The sequence below is a fragment of the Myodes glareolus genome, chromosome 5, assembly GCF_982192425.1.
Source record: "Myodes glareolus chromosome 5, mMyoGla1.1, whole genome shotgun sequence".
NCBI lineage: Eukaryota > Metazoa > Chordata > Mammalia > Rodentia > Cricetidae > Myodes > Myodes glareolus.
Window position 1 is genome coordinate 66,908,404 of NC_142030.1, and position 24,814 is coordinate 66,933,217.

The 24,814-nt window shown below is 37.2% G+C and overlaps 1 protein-coding gene across 4 annotated transcripts in view; it reads left to right on the forward strand.

The window, feature by feature from the left end:
- Positions 1 to 260: 260 nt before the first annotated feature.
- Rasal2 (RAS protein activator like 2) overlaps positions 261 to 24,814 on the forward strand; it is a 267,727-nt gene continuing 243,173 nt past the window's right edge. The window contains exon 1 of one of the 4 annotated variants that reach the window (XM_085688048.2): positions 261 to 572. In XM_085688048.2, the coding sequence (XP_085544174.1) occupies positions 371 to 572 (202 nt within the window). In that variant the 5' untranslated portion in view covers positions 261 to 370. The remainder of the gene's footprint in view (positions 573 to 24,814) is intronic. The other 3 variants (XM_085688049.2, XM_048420873.3, XM_048420874.3) reach the window with 3 other exon arrangements.

Here is a 24,814-nt window from a genome sequence, read left to right on the forward strand (position 1 = left end):
CGCGCTCCATCCTCAGTCCGAGCCCGGGCCGTTCTCGGACGCGCACGCCGGGGCTGAGGAAGGCTACGCGGGGGCGGGAGGCGAGCCCGCGCTCCCCGGTGCACCGCGTCCGCTCCGGACCCGCACCTGAGCCGGGTCCCGCCTCCGCTCGGGGCCACGCTGGACCCGCCTCCCGGCCCGGGTTCCACCCTCCGCTTGCAGGTGGGCTGCGGCGCCCGGCCCTTGGGCGGTGGGCGGCGGGGAAGGAGGTGAGCGGAGTCCGCGCCCGCCGCCGCCGCCGCCGCTCGGGTGCTGGTGACCGCGCCGTCGTCCCTTTCCCGCAGCCAGGGAGCCCGCCCCGCCGCCGCCTGCTCTTCCCCCCCGGGACACCATGGAGCTCTCCCCGTCGTCCGGAGGAGCCGTGGAGGCGCTGTCGTGGCCGGAGATGTTCTCGGGGCTGGAGTCCGACTCGCCGCTGCCCCCGGAGGATCTGGACGCGGTCGTCCCAGTCAGCGGGGCAGTAGCCGGTGGCATGCTGGATCGGATCCTTCTGGAGTCGGTGTGTCAGCAGCAGAGCTGGGTCCGAGTGTACGGTAAGGATCACAGGCCGTCTGTCTTAAAAGCCCGGCGTTTCTTCTCTTGCCTTGGGCTCCATTGCATTCCCAGACCCCATCTATCTTAGGTCAGCTGCCCACATCCCTTTTTATTTCAGGAAATGCGTTTTTTGACAAGTTCAATATAGCGCCTGGGTATGTGACTTAGTAGGATCTTTGGACCTCTTTAGATATCCACAGTAAGTTTAAGTAGTTGAGCTGTCTAGACGTATTTCTTCGGTGATTAATTAAGGGCACTTGCTTCTGAGTCTTTAGGCAGGTATGATGGAATAAGACACACAATCAAGTGAATGAGATTTCATTTCCTTCCTGTTGAGTGAAGCAAGTCTGGGAATGAAGATATGAAAAATCTTAGTAGAAGATGAGCTAATGGACCAAAACAAACAACAAAACAGCGTGAGAGAGCAAGCACCAGTCCAACTTCAAGGGTTTGGTAGCAGTAGATTTATCTACAGCTTTCCTTGGAACCTTAGTCTCCGCTCATCCTGAGTGCAAAGATTGTTTCAGATTGCACTGTTGTTTCTGGTTTTCATTGCAAAGCGACCGGGTTGCCACTCAGCAGGTTTAAAGTGATGAACACACTAAAAACTTTTCCTTTCTGCATTCCTAGTAACCACCTTTTAACTTAAAACTGAACGGTGGTTTTCTCATAAGGTAAGGCCGTGGCAACATTAAACATGCTGATTTTGAAAACTCACTGCCCAAGGATTTGTAATCTGCATTCACAGTGTAGCTGCGGCTTTCCAAAATATTGAAATAGCAAGATGTTTATCACTTAGCTCATGTGGCTGAATCTAAAATGACCAGTATGGAGCATCTGGGATCAAGTACAGTGTTGAGACGCTATTCTGTAGTAATGTGCATCTATGCCTATTAGTAATCAACATATTATATTTATTTTTTGCTTTCATACTTCCAAATAGGATCTACACTTTACAATTCAAGACCAACGTTTGCATGGTTTGCAAGCTGACTTTTGAACGGTTCGGTTGACTTCAAGACTTCATGTCTATCTCTGAGAGAAAGTTCTCAGACATTTGAGTTCTTGCCTCAGTTCTGTCACTAAACTTATTAAATAATTTAGGTTATTTTTTCCCCCTCAGATTCCTTATCTAGAAAGTGAGTGGATTGTATTAAATATTCTGGAAAGGTTCTTCCAATCAAAAAAAAAATCAGCAACTTATGACTAGTTCTTAGAAATTTCTGTATTTTGCTGATATTTCTAAGAGTGTGTGTGTGTGTGTGTGTGTGTGTGTGTGTAAGAATTAAAGCAAAGGAGTGGGAACTGATGCAAAGTTACTCACTTTATGCTTATCAGGTTAGATTAAAAGCTTTGGTGCCTGATATAGTCCACCTGTCTGCAAGTTCAGTTTAGCTGATCATTTATGACAGGTTGATGAGAGTCTAAAAATGAATATAAATTGGGATTCATTGTGGATACATTTTGCTAATTTATGATGTTAGCGATAGGACCATGTTACTCTTATAAACATGTAATGACTTGGTAAATGAGTGTTCAGAAAGTTGGGTATTCTAGCTGTTATTTTAAATATCATCCTTCATATGGAACCCATATAGATTTATACTATTGTTTTGATAGTCTATTCTAGAACTTGACTTGCATGCATGTTTTTGCACACACATAAACACACCCCACCTTGCATATCTACACCTAAAAACATACAATTAGGGCTGAGAACCTGATGGTTTTCTATTTGGTTTTGCCACAGCGTGGTTGTCACTTAACTTTGTACACGTCGGGCTTTATCCCCTGGTTCCAGGTTTCTGCACGCAGCATGAAATCTGGAGTAGTTGGCTTACATGCACACACATTCATACACAAGAAGGCGTTCAGAGGGAGCATTTTGTCAAGTGGCAGAATTTCCACTGCATCATCTCTTTTTAAATGTATGATTTCTGTCAGTTAATTAAAAATTGTTTTTATTTACTGTTTAATACTGCTGCTTTTCTTCTAAGGAAGTTGACCCTGGACACTGCTTTGGTTGTCCGTAGTTGGCTACAAACATTCCAAACTAAACAACGCTTGGCTGCTTTAAAATTGTCTATTGTATGATTCTTTGAAGTCAGAATAACAGAATATGGAAAATCAATTTTTAAAATAATATTTATTTATTGTTTAGACTGAGTCTCACTGTGTATCCCTGGTTGACCTGGAACTTGACATATAGACCAGGCTGGTCTCACACTCACTGAGATCCGCCTGTCTCTACTTCCAGAGCTTGGATTAAAGGCATGAGCCACCACGCCCAGTTGGAAAGTAAAAATTTAAGGAACATTAGTTTGTTCTTATTGTTTCTTGTCTGCTTTGTGTATTCAAAACTGATTCTCTTGGGTCATATTTGATCTTCATAATTTGAGATTTTTTTTTTCCATTGTGGTCCACCTATTTCAAAGAACCCCAGGAATTGGGGACCCAGGAATTGGGGAACCTATGACTGAAGGTTAAGAACGTGGCTTATAATTCTGGCTTTGTCACAGGTTGGTTCTCTAATTTTGGACAAATAGTTTTAACTCCAGGCTCTAAGTTTGTACATCACATGTGGAATCTGGTTTAGTTGGTCCCATTATTTAACTACTGTTTGGCTTACAAATTCCATCCTGACTTCAGAAGCCAGTCACAGTGCTTTTTAAGTCATCCTTGTCAGGAGGACTCTCGGGAACCCTTTCCTCCAAAGGTCAGTGAACTGAATTGCAAGAAGGAAAGTCAGAGCAAGATGTGTATCTGTTTGGGATGTTGTCACACGTTAGGAAGGTAGATGTAAGGTACTGTTCAGGTCTGGCTTACACAGTGTGGGGAGCTACACGATTTTAAAGGTAGACTACTGAGAAGTACTGAGTGATGCTGGCTGCTGCCCGCAGCTCACATCCTCTTCGAGACTTTTCTTTGAAAAAAAAAACAATAAACAAACAAAAATATTTCTCCCTTCCTAAGAATATTTCACAGAAACTTTTAGGAGCAGTATTTTATTTAACAGGTCTGAAGACTGACACTGTTTTTACTTTGTGGGTAACAGGTTTGGCTCTTTGATTGATCCAGAGCTTTGTGTATTGCCATGATTTGGAGAACTACTTTGGAATATGTTCAGAACTTTGTAGTAGGTGGATCTATATTTAAAGCACAAACAAATGCAAGTGGTTAAGACACAGCTAAGAGAAAACCTTTATGCTGTCCTTTGAGTAAAATGTTTCATTCCAGTGTTACAATAATTGTGCTCATGTCCTGTCAAGACAATAAAATTTCGATACTAGGAAGTCTGTCTTGTTTATATCCTTACTTTGCCACCTCCTTTATTGTCATCAGGTCTAGCAGATTGGTGCTTTGCCTCATAGTAAAGAGGTGTTGAGTGTCAGTCCATCTTCACTTTGCCAGGTTAGAGCTCAACCTGGTTGTGTTTATGAGTTGTAGAGTAGCTTAAACAAAGACATGCCACAAACAGCTAAATATGGATGCAGAATCCAAGAGCATCAGATGCAGAACATTTCCCAGATATTTATAGCGTCAAAGCAAAGTCAATTGGCTGCAAAAGCTCAGCAGGCCAGCAAAAGGAAACGGGAGCGGCAAAGTCAGCCTTACTGTCTATGCTTTCTGGTAAACAGTGAGAACATTAAAACGAACTACTTCACCGTGAATGGGTGGATAGCAAGAGTAGATACCCTGGGAATGATTTAAGCTACTCTAGAATTGTCTGTGGCAGTGCTCTGCATTCATCAGTGTAACATGTTTTGCAAGTGTGTGCACTGATCATTCTAGGAGGGTTAGAGACCAAGTACATTCAAGAGTGAACAAGAAATCCTGTATTTTAAAATTTAATATTACCATTAGGATTTATCTAAAATATTTAGTTAATAAAATGATTAACAACATTATCATTAAGTTAGTGTAGATCTCTCTTTTTATTGATTGTAAAAGGAACCTGCTGGAAAGTTTCTAAAAGTTGGTAGGTACTAGTTCAGCAAACACAGGAAAAAGGAAATTAATTATACTGCATTAGGTACCGTGGACTGCTGAAACTATAGACAGTGGGAGTTGGTAAGCATTTCTCCTGTGAGCTGATGGGATGGAAATCTTATGTAGTTGTAGTATATGACATTTAATATGTTTTAGGAATTAAGTCAAAGATGAAGCCTAGTTTTTACACTTCTAGAGACTTGGTATTTATTTAAGATGTTATAACCAGCATCAAGTTGGGAAGCTGTTTCACTGTGGCCCAGTATGTTATTTTTGTCTTTCTTTCCTGAAATCGGGTTTCTCTTTGTAGTCCTAATGTCCTAGAACTTTTTCTGTAGACCAGGCTGGCTAGAACTTCAGAAATCTACCTATCTCTGCTTTCTGGGTGCTGGGATTTAAGGCTTTCAAAGAACATCTGGCTTCATTTTGGCTCGCTATGAATTATATGTGGTTCACTCACTAGCTTTTTATAGGATGTTTTTAGTTAACTTTGGATATTGCTAGTGAATAATTCTTTTTATCCCCTCCCCCTTATTTTTTGCTTCCCCTGCCCTCAGTCACTCATTCTTGTATACTTCAATATGTAGCTGTTTTGGAATAATGCATACCTGAGTGAAGTTGTTTAATCAAGTCTGAAAGTTTTTGGCATGCTGTATAGTTGACTGGTAGAAGAAAGATAAAGGAATATGCATCATATGCATCCCCAAACATGTTTACATTGCTTAGGTGTTTTAATTTTCTCAATGTTGTTTTTGAACTAGTAGAAATTCTATTTTACTATAAAACTATTTTAAAACTATTTTAGAAATTCTTAGAATCTTGAGTCCAGTATTTATAATCTGGTTTAGGTTCTGAATGTTGATATCTGAATTATTTATGTGTATATATGTGCACATATGGGGGCTAGAGCTGGATGTGTGCTCCTAGCTTTATTACTGTGAGACAGTGTCTCTCACTGAGCCAAAATGTAGCTGTTTTTGCTAGGTTGACAGACCTGCTGGCCAGTGATTGTCTCAGAGATCTACCTGTCTCTGCCTACAGTGCTGACGCCACAGGCATGCATAGCCATGTCTGCCTTTTATATGAATTGTGGGGCCTCGAAATCAGTTCCTTATGCTTGTAGAAAAACTGTCCTAACCCATGGAACCATCTTCTCAGCCCTTCCAAATTCATTTTATATGTATTAAGAGTTCTTTATCAACTGTGTATGGTGGCACACATCTGTAATCCCAGAACTGGGAAAGGAGGGGGACGATCTTGAGTTCAAGGCCAGTCCAACATAGTAAGAAAAAAAACATACAAGGCTACATAGTAAGAAAAAAAACAAATGAGTTCTTTTTTCACATTCTAGTGACCTTCCAAGAAATTGTTATGCAATTTTATATTCAAATAGTACCATTTTCTTGAGAGAAAATTTCTCATATTTATGTTCTATTGATGTTCAGTTCATAGACAATAGTGAACAATTTGTTTTTTATTATCTTAGTATAGTTCTGATTTCTGTCATTGATTCATTATTACCTTATTTTTATAGAATTGTAGTATCTTTCATTGACTCATTTTATATCTGTAATCTCTTCCTCAATTATTGGACATTTTAGAATTAAAAAGTGCTTTTAGAAAAAAAATATAGCGTATGCACAATAACATAAAATCTCTACTGACAGTTAGAGAAATTGTCAGGAATCAGTCATGTTAATATTTCTGCAATCAAACTAAGTTCTCTAAAGACTTTAAATAACTGCATTAATGTAGGTTAGAGACTACCATGAGAAAAGATATCAACAAAGCTGAGGTTTTCAGAGCTTTGTGAATTAAGATCACAGATTTAGAAAGAAGGATTTATACAGGTTTTCCAACATAAGCAATATAAACACATGCAAGAACGGTCTTGATCTTTTTCACATCTTAAAATCGAGTGGCCCTGTGTGTTGTTGTTGAGACAGGATCCTACTCTGTATTTTAGGTTGACCTGGAACTCACTATGTAGCACAGGCTGCTGTAAAATTTGTGATGATTCTCCTGCTGTAGCCTTCCAAATGTTGGTGTTATAAACACAAGCCACCATACCAAGTATTTTGAGTACTCATAAAATTACGTTCTATTTATGTCGGTGGAAATAAATTTCTGTCATTACTGAGGAAAAAGAGCTCACATGATTAAGACAGTAGGCTTTCCTGAGATTACTCTGGCAAGGCAGTGGTTTCTGATTCTTTGTTTTCGTTAGAAAGAAGGATGAGGTAAGTTGGAGCATAGAGTTTTATGTAATTGTTCTTTACAGTTGCTCTCTTCGGTAGCACAGAGTGATGTGATCACCTTTTAAGTAGGTTAACCACACAAAAAGCATCAACATCAACTAATGTCCGAGTTAATCCAGAAAAAGTTTAGCCATTTGCTCCCTTATTCTACTTTATTGAGAAAACATTCAAGTAACTAGAGGTGTTTGGTCTTTGTTAACTGGTAGAGGTGTTTGCAGTGTGCTGAAGGCACTTCTGAAATTGCTTCACTGTTTTGGCAGAGGGATAATTGTTCTCTGGTATTGGTAAAAAAACCACCTTTCTTCCCAAAGGCTACCAAGTATTGCTGAAGAGCAGTAGGTAGAGAACACTACAGATTTAATATTTTCTAGTGAAAAGGCGATCTTGAAGAAGTGCTTGAAAGGAATTAGAAAGGCAACAGCAAATATTTATAATAAGTATACTGTAAGAAGACAAAACTTAAACCCTTGAAGATGTAGCTGAACTTTGTTATTTTATTTGTACAAATATGTATGTGTGTGCACCACATATGTGCCTGGTAAGTACTGTGTAAGTCAGAAAAGGGCTTTGGATCCCCTGGAACTGGAGTTATTGATGCTTATCATTCACATGTGGGTGCTAGGAAGCAAACCCAGATTCACTGCAAGAGCAACAAGTGCTCTGAACTGCTGAGCCAGTTCTCCAGTCTCCATTTGCTAGATTATTATATTGAAGTTAGGATCTTTCTTATTTCTGTCGCACAATTAGATATTAGGAAATTAAGTTTTCTGCCCTTTCTTACCAAATTGTGCTAATTTGTTTTTCATTTGCTTTTCTGCTTAGGTTCTAGTTTAGATCCTGATTGGGCTTTTATTCATCAATAGTTATCTTCAATATTGCTCAAGTTCTAGGCTTATTATGTTACTTGTATTAGGCTTCCCCATTTCTGAGTCTAAGGGGTTGGTAATACTTATGGATTTAGAGTGGGATTGTTGACAATTTAGAGAAAAAAAATCTTAACAAAACAAGAAAACAAAATTCAGAGTAGTGTGCAAAGTTAAAAGGAAAATTTAAAACTAATAATCCCGAGTCTTTGTCAAACAGTTCTTTAAAGATGTCATCAGCAGAGATAAACTGGCTCAGGAAGTGTAGCTTATTTCCAAAATTGGAGACAAATTCCACAATTTGTCAGGATTGGAACTCTTAACCTCAGATTCCTTAGCCTCCTGATTTAGCTTCTAGATCTTACTGCTTCCCTTAGGGAGATGACCTTTCAAAACAGAAGGTTACAAAAACTCTACAGTGAGAAATGCCAGATTGTTAGTTTCACAGTCTTTAAGGGAAATGCTGGAAGTACCATTACCTAGGTAACAAAAAACAAAAACGAACAAAACATCTACAAAGCAGGAGGATGAGAATAATGGCAGCAATCCCTTTGCTTAGACCAGAAGACAAATTCCAAGGTTTTCGTTTCTTTTGTCGTAGTTCTTTAGGTAGAAATTCTTTATACTAATCTGAATTTATATTTTAAGGAAATTTTAGAAAATACGCAATATATTCCTTTGTTTTAAAACTTAAAAAGTACGATTCTTTCTTGAGTTGTCACCCCCCCTCCTTTCTAGCCCCTCTACTTTCCTATCTAATCAATAAATCATTAAAAATTTTATTTATCTTTCTGTTCCTAGTTAAAGTGAACAGAGGGAAAACTTAAAAAAATTCTGCCTTAAGTAGAAACCAAGAAATTTAATTAAAATAAACAAACCAAAAAACACAACAGCAAAAAACCAGAACAGGAATGGTGGTTACATATCTGTAATTCCTGTACTCAGAAGACTGAGGCAGGAGAATTGCTACATATTTGAGGCCAACCTGGACTACCTATGTTCCAGACCAGCATGGGTTGTAATATGAGACCTGTTTTTGTTTTTTTTTTAATGATTTTTGTTTCATGATATTAATGAGATAGTGAGCCAATTTGCTAGGAGGGATCTGGAGTGAGTTTTTAATTGTTTTATATTTGGATTGATAGTATCATAGGTTTTTACTGTTTATATTAATTTTCTTTGTTTTATATGCAATTGTAATCCAGTTGCAAGCATTGATTTGATCTATATTTTAACTTATTCCTCTTTCCCCTATTATTAATATGTTTGACATATATTTTATATTTTTTTAAAAGGGATTCCTCCTTTTTGGTTGTATTTTTGTTTTTTGTTTTTGATTTTTCAAGATTTTCAAAAATCTTCAAGAAACAAGATTTTTCTGTTTTTCAGAGCAGCCCTGGCTGTTCTGGAATTCACTCTGTAGACCAGTCTGATCTTGAACTGAGAGATGTGCCTTTCTCTGCCTTCTGTGTGCGGGAATGAGATGTGTAAGCCACCAACCCTGGCCTGAGATGCCTTATTTTTTAATGGTTTATAATGCATAGATGAATCATACTTTGTTCAATTAGCCCTCAGGTTTTGTAGTTACAAGTGATGTTTTGGTGAATAATCTGGAATGTAAGCCATTTTGCTTATGTGCAATTATATGTATAAGAAAAATTCATAGAATTTCTGGGCAAGTATATAATTCTGAAAGACATTGCCACATTGCCTTTCTTCAAAGTTTATCTGTTTATATTTCATCAGGAGCACATGAAGCATTCCTGTCGCTCCAAATACAAGGAGTTAAAATTTTTGATTCTGACTGTGTGAAAGACTTTAAAAAAAAAAAAAAGAACTATTTATCCAAAACTTTTATGGATCAAGGCTTCAAGATTTTCTTTTCTGGTCTGTTGGTCTCTTTATATTCATTAGCTAGTATTATATTGCTTCGTTACTGAAGTTTTATAGTTTGCAAATATAATTTGCTAGTGATTAAGTTATAATTATTAATAATTATTTGACTTTTTTTTGAGACAGGGTTTTGCTCTAGCTTTGGAACCTGTCCTGGAACTAGCTCTTGTAGACCAGGCTGGCCTCGAACTCACAGAGATCAGCCTACCTCTGCCTCTTGGGATTAAAGGCGTGCACCACCACCTTCTGACTTATTTAATTTTATTTAATGATTATCCCTTTTAGACATTAATGCATTTCAATATTTTTTGGTGGTGTTTAGTAAGGCAACTTAGTCCTATTTCAGGCATTTATGAAGATGCTAGAGTAGCAAATGTCTTTATGTCCAAGTATTCCAACAGTGCTTCTGTTTCCTTAGGCTAAAATGTCTCCAAAGACCTGGGACTTAGTGTCAGATTGGTGCAACCTTCCTGAAAAGAAATTATGCTAGTGGCATAGAAAATGTGGTTCATAATTCTAAGACTTAATGCCGTATTGCTGCTTATAACATAGCTTCAGGGAGTTCCTTGAATATTACTTAGCATTTATTAAATAGGCTCAGGGTCTTAATGCTTTAAGATTGGTCTTCAAAACTGGAGTTATTTTTCCAGTGGTACTACTTATTTTGATTATTGGCTTATTTTAATTTATTTTAACTTAATTTTGCTTTCATGTATGTCTGTTCTCCATATACATGTCTGGGGGGCCAGAGGGGATCAGAAAGCGAGTTGGCTTTAGTTAGAAGTGGGTCAGTTAGTTAGAAGTGATTTCGTGATTGTTTAGTTTGTATCAATTGATAGACCTTGAAAAAGGAACTACTTGCTAACAAAATATATGTTCCATATTCTAAAAAATGACTTTGGGCTGAGCATGGTGTTACATACCAAAAATTTCACTGAATTTGAGACAGTTTAGTCTATGTAGCAAGTTCCAGGCCAGCCAAGGCTACATAGTGAGACCTGGTTTCAGACAAAAAAAAAAAAAACAAAAAAAACCCAAAATAAACAGTCCCCCCTCCCCTGCCCCAAACCTCAAACATATAAACAGATAAAAAACAAAAGCAGAATGACTGTACTCTCAGTATTTTCTGGTTTTGTCACAACTTCTCATTAGTTCTCCTTTCTACAGAAATTAGAATTTATGTCCTAGCTTTTGAACCCAGCTTGCTAAAATGGCTAAGAGGAGTTAGGTTGTATGTAGTGATCCCCGTTGAACTGGAAAGATTTTCTAAGCTAAAGGACTTGATTTGGATAGATTGTTTTCTTTCTTTTGCTGTTTTGTGCATGTCAGAAGACTTCAATTTTTATTTTGGAAAATTCAACTTAAAACAGTTTGAGAAGACATTTTTAAACATTTACATTGCAGACTATTTTTTTTTTGTGAAACATTTGAGATGTTCAGAGTGTCATTATAAGAGGATGTCTGTAATGTCTGTTGTGCAGTCATCTTACCTATAACTTAACTAACAATAATAACGTACCCTCTTATGACCAATATCTTTCCATTTACCTAGAGTATATTTATAAGGTAGGTTATTTTTTTTTTTATACAAAGTCTCCTTTCCCCTGTAATTTCAACATACTTATAATAATTTTTCTTTCAAAAGATTAGGGAACATGATAAATCTTGACTTTGCTGGAGAAGTAATTAATCATGCAAAAGTGATTCCTAAAGATATTTTAGTGAAGTGAGGTGGTCAGTATTTGAGCTCTGAAGTAGTTTTTTCTTTTGGCAAAGAATGCCCTGTTTCAAACCAGCGGTGGTGGTGGGATGCCTTTAATCCCAGCTTTTGGGAAGCAAAGGCAGGCAGATCTCTGTGTCTGGTACACAAAGCGAGTTCCAGGATAGCCAGGGCTCTACAGAGAAATCCTGTCTCGATAAACCTAAAAAAGGAAAAAAAAAAAATCCTGTTTCTAGTATCTAGTTCACAGTTTGTGGTTATTTGTTACAACATATCACTCAGTATTTAAAGGTTCATCTTCTTGCTTTCTAAATGGTCTTACAATTTAGCAGTCTGATTTATCATAGCTTTTCTGCCTTTTTCAGAACCACGTGGGCCTGAACCAATGAGGTCCTCATTTGTAAACTTCAGGAATTAAAGTGGAAATACTAGAATAATAAATTCTGCTGCATTACTTCATTTTTATTGTGAAATAGACTTTACAAAACTTCAGTCTTTAGTAATTGTACAATTTAGTAGCATTAAACATACTCAAACTGTATAATTATCATACCATCAGTAAATATTTAAAACCTTTTCATGATCTGCAATAAAAATTCTGTATCATTAAATAATGACTCTGCCTTTCACACCTTCACCCAGCTGCTGGTAACCTTTGTTTTAGTTTTTGTGTCTGTGAATTTTTCTTAAAATTATACCTCATCTATGTAAAATTATAGTTTGTTTTGTGTTGTTTGCCAAATATGTCATTAATTCTTGTTATTTTATCAAAATTTTATTCTTTATTATGATCGAATGATATTCCATTATATATGCTGTATTTTGCTTTTCTATTTGCTGATGGACACTTGCGGTGTGTTCACTTTTTGGTTCCTTTGAATAATACTATTAGGAGCTTTGGTGTACAAGTATCGGTTCTCAGCTGTCCGTTCTTGTAGACATGTCTAGAAGTGGACTGGAATATACTAACTCAGGTTATGGTAGTTCTCTAATTGACTTTTATGAAACTGCCAACTTTTTACTGTAGCTGCGATATTTAAAAGTCTTGTCAGCAGTGTGCAAGGCTTCCAGTTTCTCCCTCAATGTCCACTCATCTTCTCCTTTTTCTTTTGGTAACAGCCATCCTGAAGCAGTTTTGATTTATATTTCCATTTCTTGTGAGCTGTGGGGCTTTTCGAGATGGTTTCTCTGTGTGACAGCCCTTGCTGTCCTGGAACTTGCTTTGTAGACCAGGTTGGCCTTGAACTCAGAGATCCTCCTGCCTTTGCCTCTCAAGTGCCACCCATGCCTGACTTGCATGAATTCTTAGTAGACATGTTGGTGTTTTTCAAATTGTCAGTTATAGCATTGATTTATATATTGATCTGTTCTCTGATCGCAGTCACAATCACGGGCATAATTATAATGATGGTAAGTAAAGTTGGTGAAGTGTTCATTATGAACCGAATGCAGTGCTCAGTGCCTTATGCCTATCTTAATGAATTATTTCTTAAAAACATATAAAAATATTTATGTATGTATGCATTTATGACACAAGCACAGGCATGAAAGTCAGGGAACAATTTATCAAGAATTGATTCTCCTATATGAGTCCTGGGGATTGAACTCAGATTGTTAGGCAGTGCCTTTATCAAGTTGAGGCATCTCGCTGCCCCAGTTTAATGAGTCTTTGTAAGTCACTTGTCAGAAACATAGTGTTATCATCCTATTCCATAGATGAAAAGTCAGAGGCATAAAGATAAGAATCAACTTGTCCAGAGTTATACAGCAGGTAAATGACTGATATAAAACACAGGCAATTTCTTCTTGAATTTATGTTCATAAACACTGTACAGTTTGACTTCTTACAAATAAGTTTAAGAAGTTGTAAATTGCAACAAGGAAAATAGTGTATATTAATTTAGAACGTGTTTCTGTAATTCACTTGTGAGTTTTCTACAGCACCATAACTGCACAGCAAAGGCACTGGTTATGCTGGTTGTGTTTGCAAAACCATGACTTTCTAGGGAATCTTGGTGGACATGTGGAAGTTTTATCATGTAGACTGTATGACTTTCTAGAGCATCTTTGTGGACTTGTGGAAGTTTTATTATGTAGACAATATGAAAAAGCATGTGTGGTTGAGTGGTATAGGTATTTATTTAGTAAAAATTCTCAAAAATTCATATATTTTATTAGCATATTAAATATGTTTCTTTTTATATAAAAGAATATCTTTCTAGGCCTCTTTATGATTAGTCAAGCCAGTGAGACTCTTGATAGTGTAGAAGGTATGAAATCTTAAAGACCCTGAGTTGTGTTTGTCTTAGTAATAACTGTGGCCAGTTCAGTAATTGAAAATGAGTTAAGAATTTTACATTCTGATCAATTCATTAGTTTTAAAAAGCATGTAATAAGATGAAATTGATACAGTGAACCACACATATTTAAAGTATAGCAGTCTATTTTGAAATATGTAAATGACCATGGGATCATCAATAAAATCAAGAAGGAAATATCTGACTATTCTTACAGTCTTCCAGTTCCACTTCCCCAGACACATCCTCAGCCCCATAGCAGACTTTTTGCAGGGGCCTGTCCTCCTTCTCTGATCCTACTCCCTGGGGACTTTGCCAAACTTTGTGGCAGATCCAGCTTTTCTCCATCCTGTGGACCCTTTCTTCTCTCCCCACCCCCCTCATTACCTTTTCTTTGTATCAGCCGCGAGCCCTAGAAATATGTTTTACCTTGGACCCCAGTAGCTTCATCTGGAAGGGATTCAGAAGCACTCTGTATGAAACAACTCACAGCCACCACACTCTCCTGAGATCCAGAGAGGGCAACAGAAACCAAGGAGCAAAAAAAAAAAAAAAAAAACCACAAAAACAAAACAAACAAACAAACAAAAAAACCCAAAAAAAACAAAAAAACCTGTCCAACAAAGATAAGGCCAGATATCAATACCTAGTATCACAATCATCCTAAACCCAAACGCCTAGACACCAGCACAGAAGCACGATCAATATTAACCAGTATGCTTCCACCAGAACCCAGAACCTTACTACAGTAGGCCCTGAGTAACACAACATAGCTGAAGCATAAGACAGGGATTTCAAAATGGTTATTATAAAGATGCTTAAGGGCGTCCTCTTTGAAGAGGAAATGAACATATCCGTTAGTGAAATCTATGAAAACGCAAGCAGTGGAATGAAGCAAAGAAAACAGTTCAAAACACGAAAGTAGAAATAGACTTGCTGAGGAAAACTGGAAATGAAAAATGTAGTGATTTAAGCAAAAACCTCAGAGGTAAACCTCACCAACAGACTACAAGAGGCAGAAGAAAGAATCTCAGACATTGAGGTCAAGATAGAAGAAATGGATACTTAGGTCAAAGAAAATGTTAAATCTAAAAATAAATTCAGGTACAGAACATTTAGAAAATAATGGAGCAATATGAAAGACCAAATATATGAATTTTACGAATAGAGGAAGGAGAAGCCCAGGTCAAAGGTACAGAAAATAGACTTTCAGCAAAACCATTGAAGTAAATTTTCCTAACCTAAAGAAAGAAGTGCCTGTCTAGGTACAAGAGGTATACAGAACACCATAGACTGGAACAGAAAAGAAATTCTCTACAGCACATAATAATCACAATACTAAACATACAATTCAACAACAACAAAAAGAATATTTAATGCTCAAGGGAAAAAGACTAAGTAACATATAAAGACAGACCTGACTTTTCATTGGAGACTCTAAAAGCTAGAAGGGCCCAGAAGGTTGTTCTACAAAGTCTACGAGACCACAGATGCCAGCCTAGACTTCTATACCCAGCAAAATTTTCAGTCACAATAGGTGGAGAAAAACAAAACAGAACAAAACAACATTCTGTGCTAAAACCAAATTTAAGCAGTGGCTATCTACAAATCCAGCTCTACAGAAGGTGCTTCAACCTGAACAGGTAAACCACACCCATGAAAACATAAGGAATAAATAATCTCAGACTAGCAAATCAAAAGGTGGTGGTATGGGAAACCAAATCATAACAATAAAATTACAGGAATCAATAGACACTGTTCATTGATAACTCTCAAAATCAATATCCCCAATAAAAAGACATAGACTAGCTGGGTGGTGGTGGCATCCGACTTTAATCCCAGCACTCAGGAGGCAGAGGCAGGTGGATCTCTGTGAGTTTGAGGCCAGCCTGGGCTACAGAGTGAGTTTTAGGGTCTAAAGCTACACAGAGAAACCCGGTCTCAAAAAGTAAAAGGGGGGAAAAAGACATAGGCTAATAGATTGAATTAAAAAACAGCATCTGTCTTTCTCTTGTATCTTAGAAACATACTGTAACAGCAAGAATAGAAACTACCTCACAGTAAAAGGATAGAATGAGATATTCCAAGCAAATGGACCTAAAAAAAAAGCCAGTTGAGCCATTTTAATATCAGTAAAATAGACTTCAAGCCAAAACTAAAAGGAAGAAATAGGGAAAGGACACCATGAGTATGTAGTGTTAGCTCTCCTGCTTAGTTTTGTTTTGCAGTTGTAATTATGCACCAAACACAAAGGTACCCAAGTTCATAAAAGTAATAGTAGTACAGCTTAAATCACATACTGTCTTCACACAGGTGAAACACTTAAAGAAGTGTTAGCAGGGAAATACAAATCAAAACGGCTTTGAGATTTCATATTACACCAATCAGAATGACCAAGATCAGTAGAACAAATGATGGCTTATGGTGACTCCTACTGACATTTTACTATATTCATAGATCTATAGATGAGTGTCATCAGTCATCAGAGGAAGATCTGCTTCCTCCTGCAGCAGATGGAAACAAAAAGAGAGATTCAAAATGAAACAGTAAGTAGAGAGTGAGAAACCTCAGAACACTCCATCCTAAATGGGGTATCTCCATCACATCTATTCCTCAGAGCTCAGGGAGTCCTGTTTAAGAGGAAACAGAATGATTGTAAGAGCCAGTGGAGATGGAAGACACTAAGAAAACAAGACCTTCTAAACACTGCAGGACTGATGCACATATGCATTCACAGAGACTATGGCAGTGTGCACACAGGGCCTGCACAGGTCTAAGCCTGATGGGGTCCCAGCACTGAGAGGGGAAATGGACACAAGGCCCACCTCTCACCCAGAAGCTATTTCCAGTTGATCACTGCACACAAAGGAAAAATCAGTTTTCTCCAATGGTGATCACTGGGTATACAAACTACTCTTAAGGGCTCACCCTTTGCCCAGCAGAAGGCGGCCAACACAAAATGAACTCAGTGGCAGTTTTGGAGGCTTGTTGTCTCGTAATGCTTTGCTTGGCATTACTTTTATTTTATTTATTTAATTGATTTCTTTATAGTCTTTTGTGTATATTGTTATGGTTTCCAGTGTTGTGTTTTTATAGAATTTCTCTGTGTGTGAACATGTATGTCTGTTCTTTCACTCTTTTTCTTCTTTCAGTTTGTTTTGTCCTATTCCAGTTATTGTTATTGTTGTTGTTTTTTTGTTTTTCCAAACAGGGTTTCTCTGTAGCCCTGGCTATCCTGGAACTAAGTCTGTAGATGAGACTAACCTCAAACTTGGAACTCAAATCTGCCTGTCTCTTCCTTCCAAGTACTGGGATTAAAGGCATGTGCCACCACCACCTGGGTTGTTTGTTATTATTTCATTTTCTTATTTTTTAGATATGTATTTGTATGCTAATGAGAGAAAGAAAGACTGTGGATTTGAGTGGGTGAGGAGTTGGGGGAGGACCTGGGAAGAGTTATGGGAGGGGAATCATAATCATAATATATTGTATGAAAAGTATTTTCAGTAAAAATTATTCAACAAACATCTATTTTTTTCTAACTTGTTTTGTGTGTGACTCTTGTTAATTGTTTCTGTATGTCTCAACCCCAGTCTTGGCCCTACTATCAATCATTAATCTGTTTTCTTTGTAGATTAGTTTAGATGTTCATATTTCCTTAAAAAATTAAATTATATTTTGTGTTTGTGTGTGTGTGTGTGTGTGTGCGCCAAAAGACAACTTTTGGAAGTTTTCTCCTCCCATCATATGGGTCTGTGAGATTGAATACAGGTTGTTAGGCTTATGGCAAGTGCCTTCATCCATTGAACGATTGTCCCCTCCCTATAAAATTTCATACAGGTGAAATCATATGATATAGAGGAGGATGCTCATTCCTGGTCTAGCTTCTTTTAGATATTTTTAATATGTTATTACATGCAACAATAGTTAATTACTTTGTTTTGTTAGGAATAATATAACTGAATGGATATTCTTTTTTTTTAAACTTTATTTAACTTTATTTCATGCGCATTGGTATAATGATGTCAGATTCTCCGGAACTGGAGTTACAGACAGCTGTGAGCTGCCGTGTGGGTGCTGGGAATTGAACCCGGGTCCTCTGGAGGAGCAGTCAGTGCTCTTAACCACTGAGTCATCTCACTAGCCCCTGGATATTCTTTTTGATGAACTTTTTGCTCTTCACTGTTTGTAACTATGATAGGTAATGGTAATGTGAATATTTAATTTTAGATCTTTCTATTGACATGCACTTTTATTTCTCTGGACTGGTGAATTATATGATAGGTATATGTTTAACATTATAAGAAACTACCAAATTGTTTTCTTAAGAGATTGTACCATTTTCCTACTAGCAGTGCTCAGTTCCAAATCCGCATCATCTTCAACATCAACAACATGGCTAGTGTTGTTCATTTTAGCATTTTAAGACGTGTTTAGTCATATCCATTGTGGTTTTAATTTACATTTCCCTAAAGACTAATGCTATTGAATATCTTTTCATTTGCTTTATCAGGCTTTCATATATCTTCTTTAGTGACATTAAATAAATCTGAATACATAAGTTGTGTGGCTTCTTCATATACCCTGGACATAGTTTACTAGATGTGTGATCTATAATTATTTCCCCCTTCTATGTCTTTTTTTTTTTTTTTTCAGAGGTATCTTCCGAGGGATGGAGAGAGCACTCAATTGGAAAAGACCTTGTATTGTAAGCATTAGGACATGAGATTGATTAATAATGTCATGAGTGATAATACACAGCTGTACTACATCTGGGGGTACGGAAACAGAGAATGCCAGGTGCTTGCCCTCTAACCAGTATAATCTACTGTACTCTCATCTCTTCTTGTAAATGTGTAATTAAAACTGGGAGTTTGTATTTGACTTGAATACATCACTGAAGTGCTTTCTCCCATCTTAAACATTGCTGTCTTCCAGAAAACCAAGTCAGTTCTTTTGGGCTTAAGCTAAACTTCTCAGGCTCCTTACTAGTATCTTTTGAATAATATTGTTAACCTACAAAAGGAGCGATTTTCTAAATAGAAAATAGGAGGTAAGAGGGGCCTGGTGCAGGAACTGCATTGAGTCTACAAGACATAATGTTGTACCGCAGTTAGGACATTGATTAATGCTTGTATTTGTTGGCTTCTTATAGATATTTTTTACAGAAAAGCAAGTCTTTAATTAAGTAAAAATAGGCATGTTGATAGGTCTGATCTAAGGCAATATTATTTATGGGCCTGGTCTTGATCAAAGTGTTTTAGGTAATCACAATCAGATAAACAGATTATGAACATAGTATTGTAACTTTAATAAGCATTTTAAAAGGAAGCACATGGTTAAGAATGCATAACTAAAATGATCAAATTTAGTGTAAGACAGTAGGAAAGGCCTTCTTGAGGAAGATACACCAGCACCAAATCCTAAAGGGTGAAAAGTGGTTAATTAGGTAAAGGAGATTAGCAGGTGAGTGTTCTTTCTGAGTTGCAAGGATAGCCTGTGTAGAGGTCCTGGGTTAGTGAGCATGGCAACTTCAATGATGGTCATAAAGGCTACAGTGACTGGAACACAGTGTTGACTGGGCAAACGGGTAAGGCAAGGCCTGTGTCAAAGATTTGGATCTGGAAGGTGATAGTGATGTCTTTGCCATTGAAAAGATCTTTTCAGGATGCAGTATAGGTGGTAGATCTGTGTGCTGGGAGACCAGTCAGAAGGTTATTCAGGTAAGAGATAATGGTCATTTGGGTCAAGGAAAGGATGAAAAGAGAAATAAACAGATTTGTAAGATATTTAGAAGATTAAAATTAGGAACACTTGGTAAAGAAATGGATGGGTGGGATGACAGGTGTAGGGAGCCTTGTCAAGTATAACTTGTTGCCCAATAGTGAGTACATACTCAGAGAGGGTGCCAGTCTTGTTTACAGATACAGAGTTTTGCACTTGTGCACTGGAAACATTTTTCTTTCAGAATTCTGCATTTGATTCATTATAACCCTACCCAAATCAGACCTTTTCCTTGAAGTTCTTTTTCCTTTTGGTGCTGTGTACTGAATGGAGGGAACAGCGGACAGCCTCATGCTGTGCTTTAGAGATTCACCTCCAGCCCCTCAAAGGCTTTAATGATATTCCTTTGCCTATTTCCTCCATGACTGAAAGAAATGTTCCGTTCTCTGAGCTCCTATTAAGTTTTACTTAGATTTCTGTTACATAACTTTCCATCATATGACCTCTTGCCTTATACTTTTTTGCACATGTGCGTTCTTTCCTTTGCTGTATTGAATATTGCTTATTGAAGGGGAATTTGGTTCACTTAATACATTTACATCTAAGCTCACCTTCAGAGGTTTTGTGAATAAATTCTTACTGCCTGCTCCAATTTCCTGTTTCTGTTTTCCTTTTTAATTAAAACATTATATTATGTTTACCAGTGGATCAGAAGCTTAGGCTTATGTAGTACAAGAAATCATGATAGACATTTTTATTTATAGCAATTTTGTGAAATAGATACAATTATTGATTATTAAATTGAGGCTCAAACAGGTATGACAACTCCATTTTCTAGTCTATTCTAGAAATAGCACCACAAAGCACATAGCTCTGCTTTCTTTGTCTCTCACACTGTTATAATCTTTCTCCCCAGACCCCAAACTTCTCTCTACCTGGTTCATATTCTTTGTGTATAACTGAAAACAAAATAAGAACAAGTATTTGAAAAATAAAAACAAAAACAAACAAACAAACAAAAAGAACAAGTATTTGAAAAATAAAAACCAACAACAACAGACCAAACAAATTTGACCCTACCATCCCCCTTTATTTATCATTCTCATTCACATTTACTTCATTTTTGGTTTTACCCTTGCTGAGGCTGGTTTCTGTGGCAGCTTTTGGAGACAGATGTCTAAGGGCCAAGCCTTTTTATAGGACTAAGTCATTATTAAACTGCCCCTTTTTTTTTTTTTAAATTTATTTATGGTCCTCTGTACCTGGAAGACAAAGGACACCCTGAATCTCCTCAAAGGAGCATGGAGTCCATGGAGCTGACTCCTGTTGTTACTGCTGTGATAAAGGCTGAATGTTCCAACAGCTTGATTCATAAAATGTTCAACAGAACTAATTTGAAATGTTAGGCAAATATGACAATACCAGTGTGCTTTGTCAGCAGTCTGACTTCGTCTGATTTGAGGGAAAAGTAAGGCAAATACAAGTGCATTCATGCATCTTTCAAAGTCAGCACCAGAGCTGACAAAATGGAGCATTTGGGGAGGTCATTAAGTCAGAGAGAAATTCATGCTCTTTGCTTTTACTGTGCTGCTTTAACAAAATGGAGAGCAAATGGAGATGGAATTTGACAAGATCTCCTGAGTAAATTGGGAGCATGGGGACCATGGGAAAGGGATTAAGGGGAGGAGAGAAGAAGGGACGGGAGCAGAGAAAAATTTAAAGCTCACTGAAATCAATAAAAAATTAAGAATTTAGTTAACTTTTAAAAAGACTATCATTTTCTTCTCTTCATTTTGATAATCTGCATGGACCAGCCTAAAATTGCATTGTCAGAAGTTTCTTGTTTTTTTTTTCAGCCTTAACAACTAAGATTGTTAAACTGAAATAGGAATAAAAGTGAAGCTTTTGATTTTACTTAACTATTTTTCAATTCCTTTTAAGATATGCTGAAAATTAGTATTATATGAAGTTATATTTTAGGGTAATTAGCATCCTGAGGAAATTAAGAAGGCATTCTAGAACAGTAGAGATCATTGTTCACAAATTATACGATGGTGGAGAAAGATTCCATTGCCAGTATGTTTGGTCTTTTAGCCAATAGGCTGATTCTTGAGCTCATGACAAAACTTTTTGCTAGGTGTTACAGAGATGTGGGTAAGTATAACTGATAGTTTATGCCTAATATGTTTTTAGGCACTCATAGTTTATTGCTCTTAGTTTTTACAATATCATATGCTGTTATTTCTGTTTTACATATGAGAACCCAGAGATATATAGAAGATGAATATTTTGGTCAAGGTCATTATGATAGTAGAACTTGAATTTGAAACTTCTGGTATGACTCCAAAGCCTTGTTTATTCTTGTTTTCCATTTTCTGTATTTGGAAGTAGAAGATGTGGTTCGTGCTCTCCAATAGTTGTCTATTTGAAATGGTGGTTCTCAAATTTTGTGTGTGTGTAGTTGGTTTGTTTTTAATCTTTGGGGGTCCACCACCTGACTCCCAAATAACTACATGGAGACTTATTCTTACATATGACTACCTGACCTTAGCTTGGCTTTGTTTCTAGCCAGCTTTTTAAACTTATGTTACCCAATTTCTCTTTTTCTACATTTTGCCTCTGAACTTTTAAATATACCTTTCTTTCCTTCTTACTTGGGGGCTAGTTGTGTGGCTGCCCCCTGATGTCCTCCTCTTCTTTTTTTCTCGCATCTTCTCCTCTTTTTCGAAGATTTCTCCTATTTATTCTCTCTGCCTGGAAACTCCACCTATTCCTCTCTCCTGCCAAGCTATTGGCCTTTCAGCTCTTTATTAGACCAATCAGGTGTTTTAGACAAAGAAATATAGCTTTATAGAGTTAATGCAGCATAAAATAATGCAATACATCTTTGCATCATTAAATAAATATTCCAAAGCATAAATGAATGTAACATACCTTAAACTAATATTCCACGTGTGTGTGTGTGTGTGTGTGTGTGTGTGTGCACAGGCATGCAGGTACACATGCATATGTGTTCTACTGAGGAGACTAGAAGTAGACATTGGATGTCTTGTCTAAGCACTCTTTGCCTTATTTATTTGTTTATTTGTTTTGTGTGTGGTGTGTGTTCAACTGTGTGTGCATGTGAAATGTGGAGGCCAGAGGAAGATGGCCAGTGTTCTGCTTCATACTGTGCATTATCCGCTTGAGACAGGATTTGTCACTGAACTTGGAACTCTGCTGTCCAGCAAGTCCCTGTAGTCCTGCTGTCTTCATGTCCTCCTCACCACTATTGGCTCTGGACTGAGTTTATGGCTGAGTTCAGCTAAGCCTGGCCTATGCACGAGTGCTGCGATTTTGAAATCAGGTTTTCATGCGTGCGCAGCAATCACTTTTCCTACTGAGCCGTCTCCTCAGCACTTCCACTTTACTCTTTCGAGACAGGGATTGCTACTGAACTGAAAGCTAACTGATTTGACTGGGCTGACTGGCCAGCAGGCTGCCTCCCCATTGCTCTGATGCAGGTACATGCTTTTTATGTGGGCGTCGGTGATAGGATTAAGGTTTCTATGCTTCGATGTAGGAACTTTACCAACTAAGCCATGACCTCAGCCTCTAGATATAAAACACATGTACAGGTATAGGGTGAAATAAAATTCTCTAAGAAGGAAGATAGTCCAGGCTTCTGACTTGTCATAGTAAGACACAGTCAGGATTCTGAACTCCACCTGTGCTGTGGTTTGGTCCTTGAGTAGGGGGGTATGGATCATGTGCTGTGCAGCATGCATTCTTTAATGGATAAGAGACATAGGAATATCATTCTTCTAGTACATTCACACAACTTAGCCCTGAACCTGTAGGTATACTGAATATTTATTAACATTTATATTTTTAAAATTGTATTAAAAATGTGAAAAGTTTTAGGAATAAATACAGTTTTACAATTTTCTTGCTTTAGTAAGAAATTTCTCCTTTTGAAAGTGCTTCAAAAATTATAGGAGGTGGTGGCGATAGGAAAGAGAAAGGAACAGTTAATATTTGGTTGCCATAAGCAGCTTTTTTTACTTAAGCTCACAGATCCTGCTGCCTCTTCCCATCAAGTACTAGGACTAAGGCATGCACCACTGTGCCTGAACTTTATTAACACTCTTAATGCCTCAAGTTTCTTCTCAGAAACAGTATGTGTCATTCATTACACAGCATGCTGTCATGTCCAGTCTGGGGCCTCATGACTTCCCTGAGTCAAAATGACTCAGAGTTGTGAAGTCTAAATTTCAACACAGGAGAAGAAAACATCTACTTATATATCAACCATACAATAGATCTCCCTTTCTGAGATACTCAAGGCAGACCACAGCCCAATTCTTTGTTCTTTTTACAGCTTCTTCTGGCTCAGCCAGATGTGACCTACAAGTTTTTGGGCTAAGTTAAGCTCAACTTATAATGATCAATTTTAATATGTGCAGTTTTATAAATTTTGTGCCATAGGATAGTGGTTTGAAGACAGAGTTATCAGAAGTCTTTAAAGCAGTTTTCCCTCTAGTAGTTTTTATTGTCTATCAATTAATGATAGTGTAGTTAAGTGTGTTTAAGTTCTATCTTTTGTCTTGCGATTACTCTGATTACTCTGGATCTTTACTCACATGTAACTATTTAAAGTGAGGCAGTAGGAAACTGTTCTGTTCTGAAAAGGAAGCATTTAAAGGCACAAGGGAGCGGTAAAGTGTTGCCTGTGAGAATAACAAAAACAGTATCAACTTTGTGCTACAATAGAAGGAAGTCAGAACAGCAACATTCCTGTCATTGGTAGTGCTTTCTATGACTTAGAAATTCAGAAGAGATTATTGAATATGTGTTTCTTGCAACTGTAGTTAAAAGTATTGCCTGATAAATTTAGTTCAAATTTTAAAAAGGAAACAATGAATTTTACTTTTGTAGTTTTGTTATTTTCAGTGTTGTGACATGTCTTATAGTAACAGTCTTTAAAGGACCTTTGGTATATTTGCTTTAGTTTTCTCTATACTTCTACAACTTAAACTTTCCATTTGTATATACACTCATATCTCATGAATATACTCCTCAATCTTTGATCAGGAGACTTATATAAAGATAACATCAGTTAAATTTTGCCACTGTTACTGTTTTTAAGAATAGTGGGGGAAAAGGGTAAGATAGAGAACATTACTTTTATCTTACCTATTAGTGGAAAAAAATTACAAGGAAGCAAGTAAATTTTATATTGGCTAAATTGTTGAAGCTGCAGAAATTAGCTGTGAAAATATTCCTCCCTACTTGTGGAAGATCTTTTTATAGAAAAAAATTGAAAGGGCATTTTAAAGATCCCCTAGTTAAGTACCGTCATTTTCACATGAGTTTTACCAACCCAAGACCTCAAGAAAGTATTTTTTCTTCAGACTTGATCTCTTCAATATGTAAATAATTTCTTTGTCTTTGAAAATTTCATAATTCAAAAATATCTGTCCATGTGTGAAATGCTTATTGCTTTTTGTAAAAAAA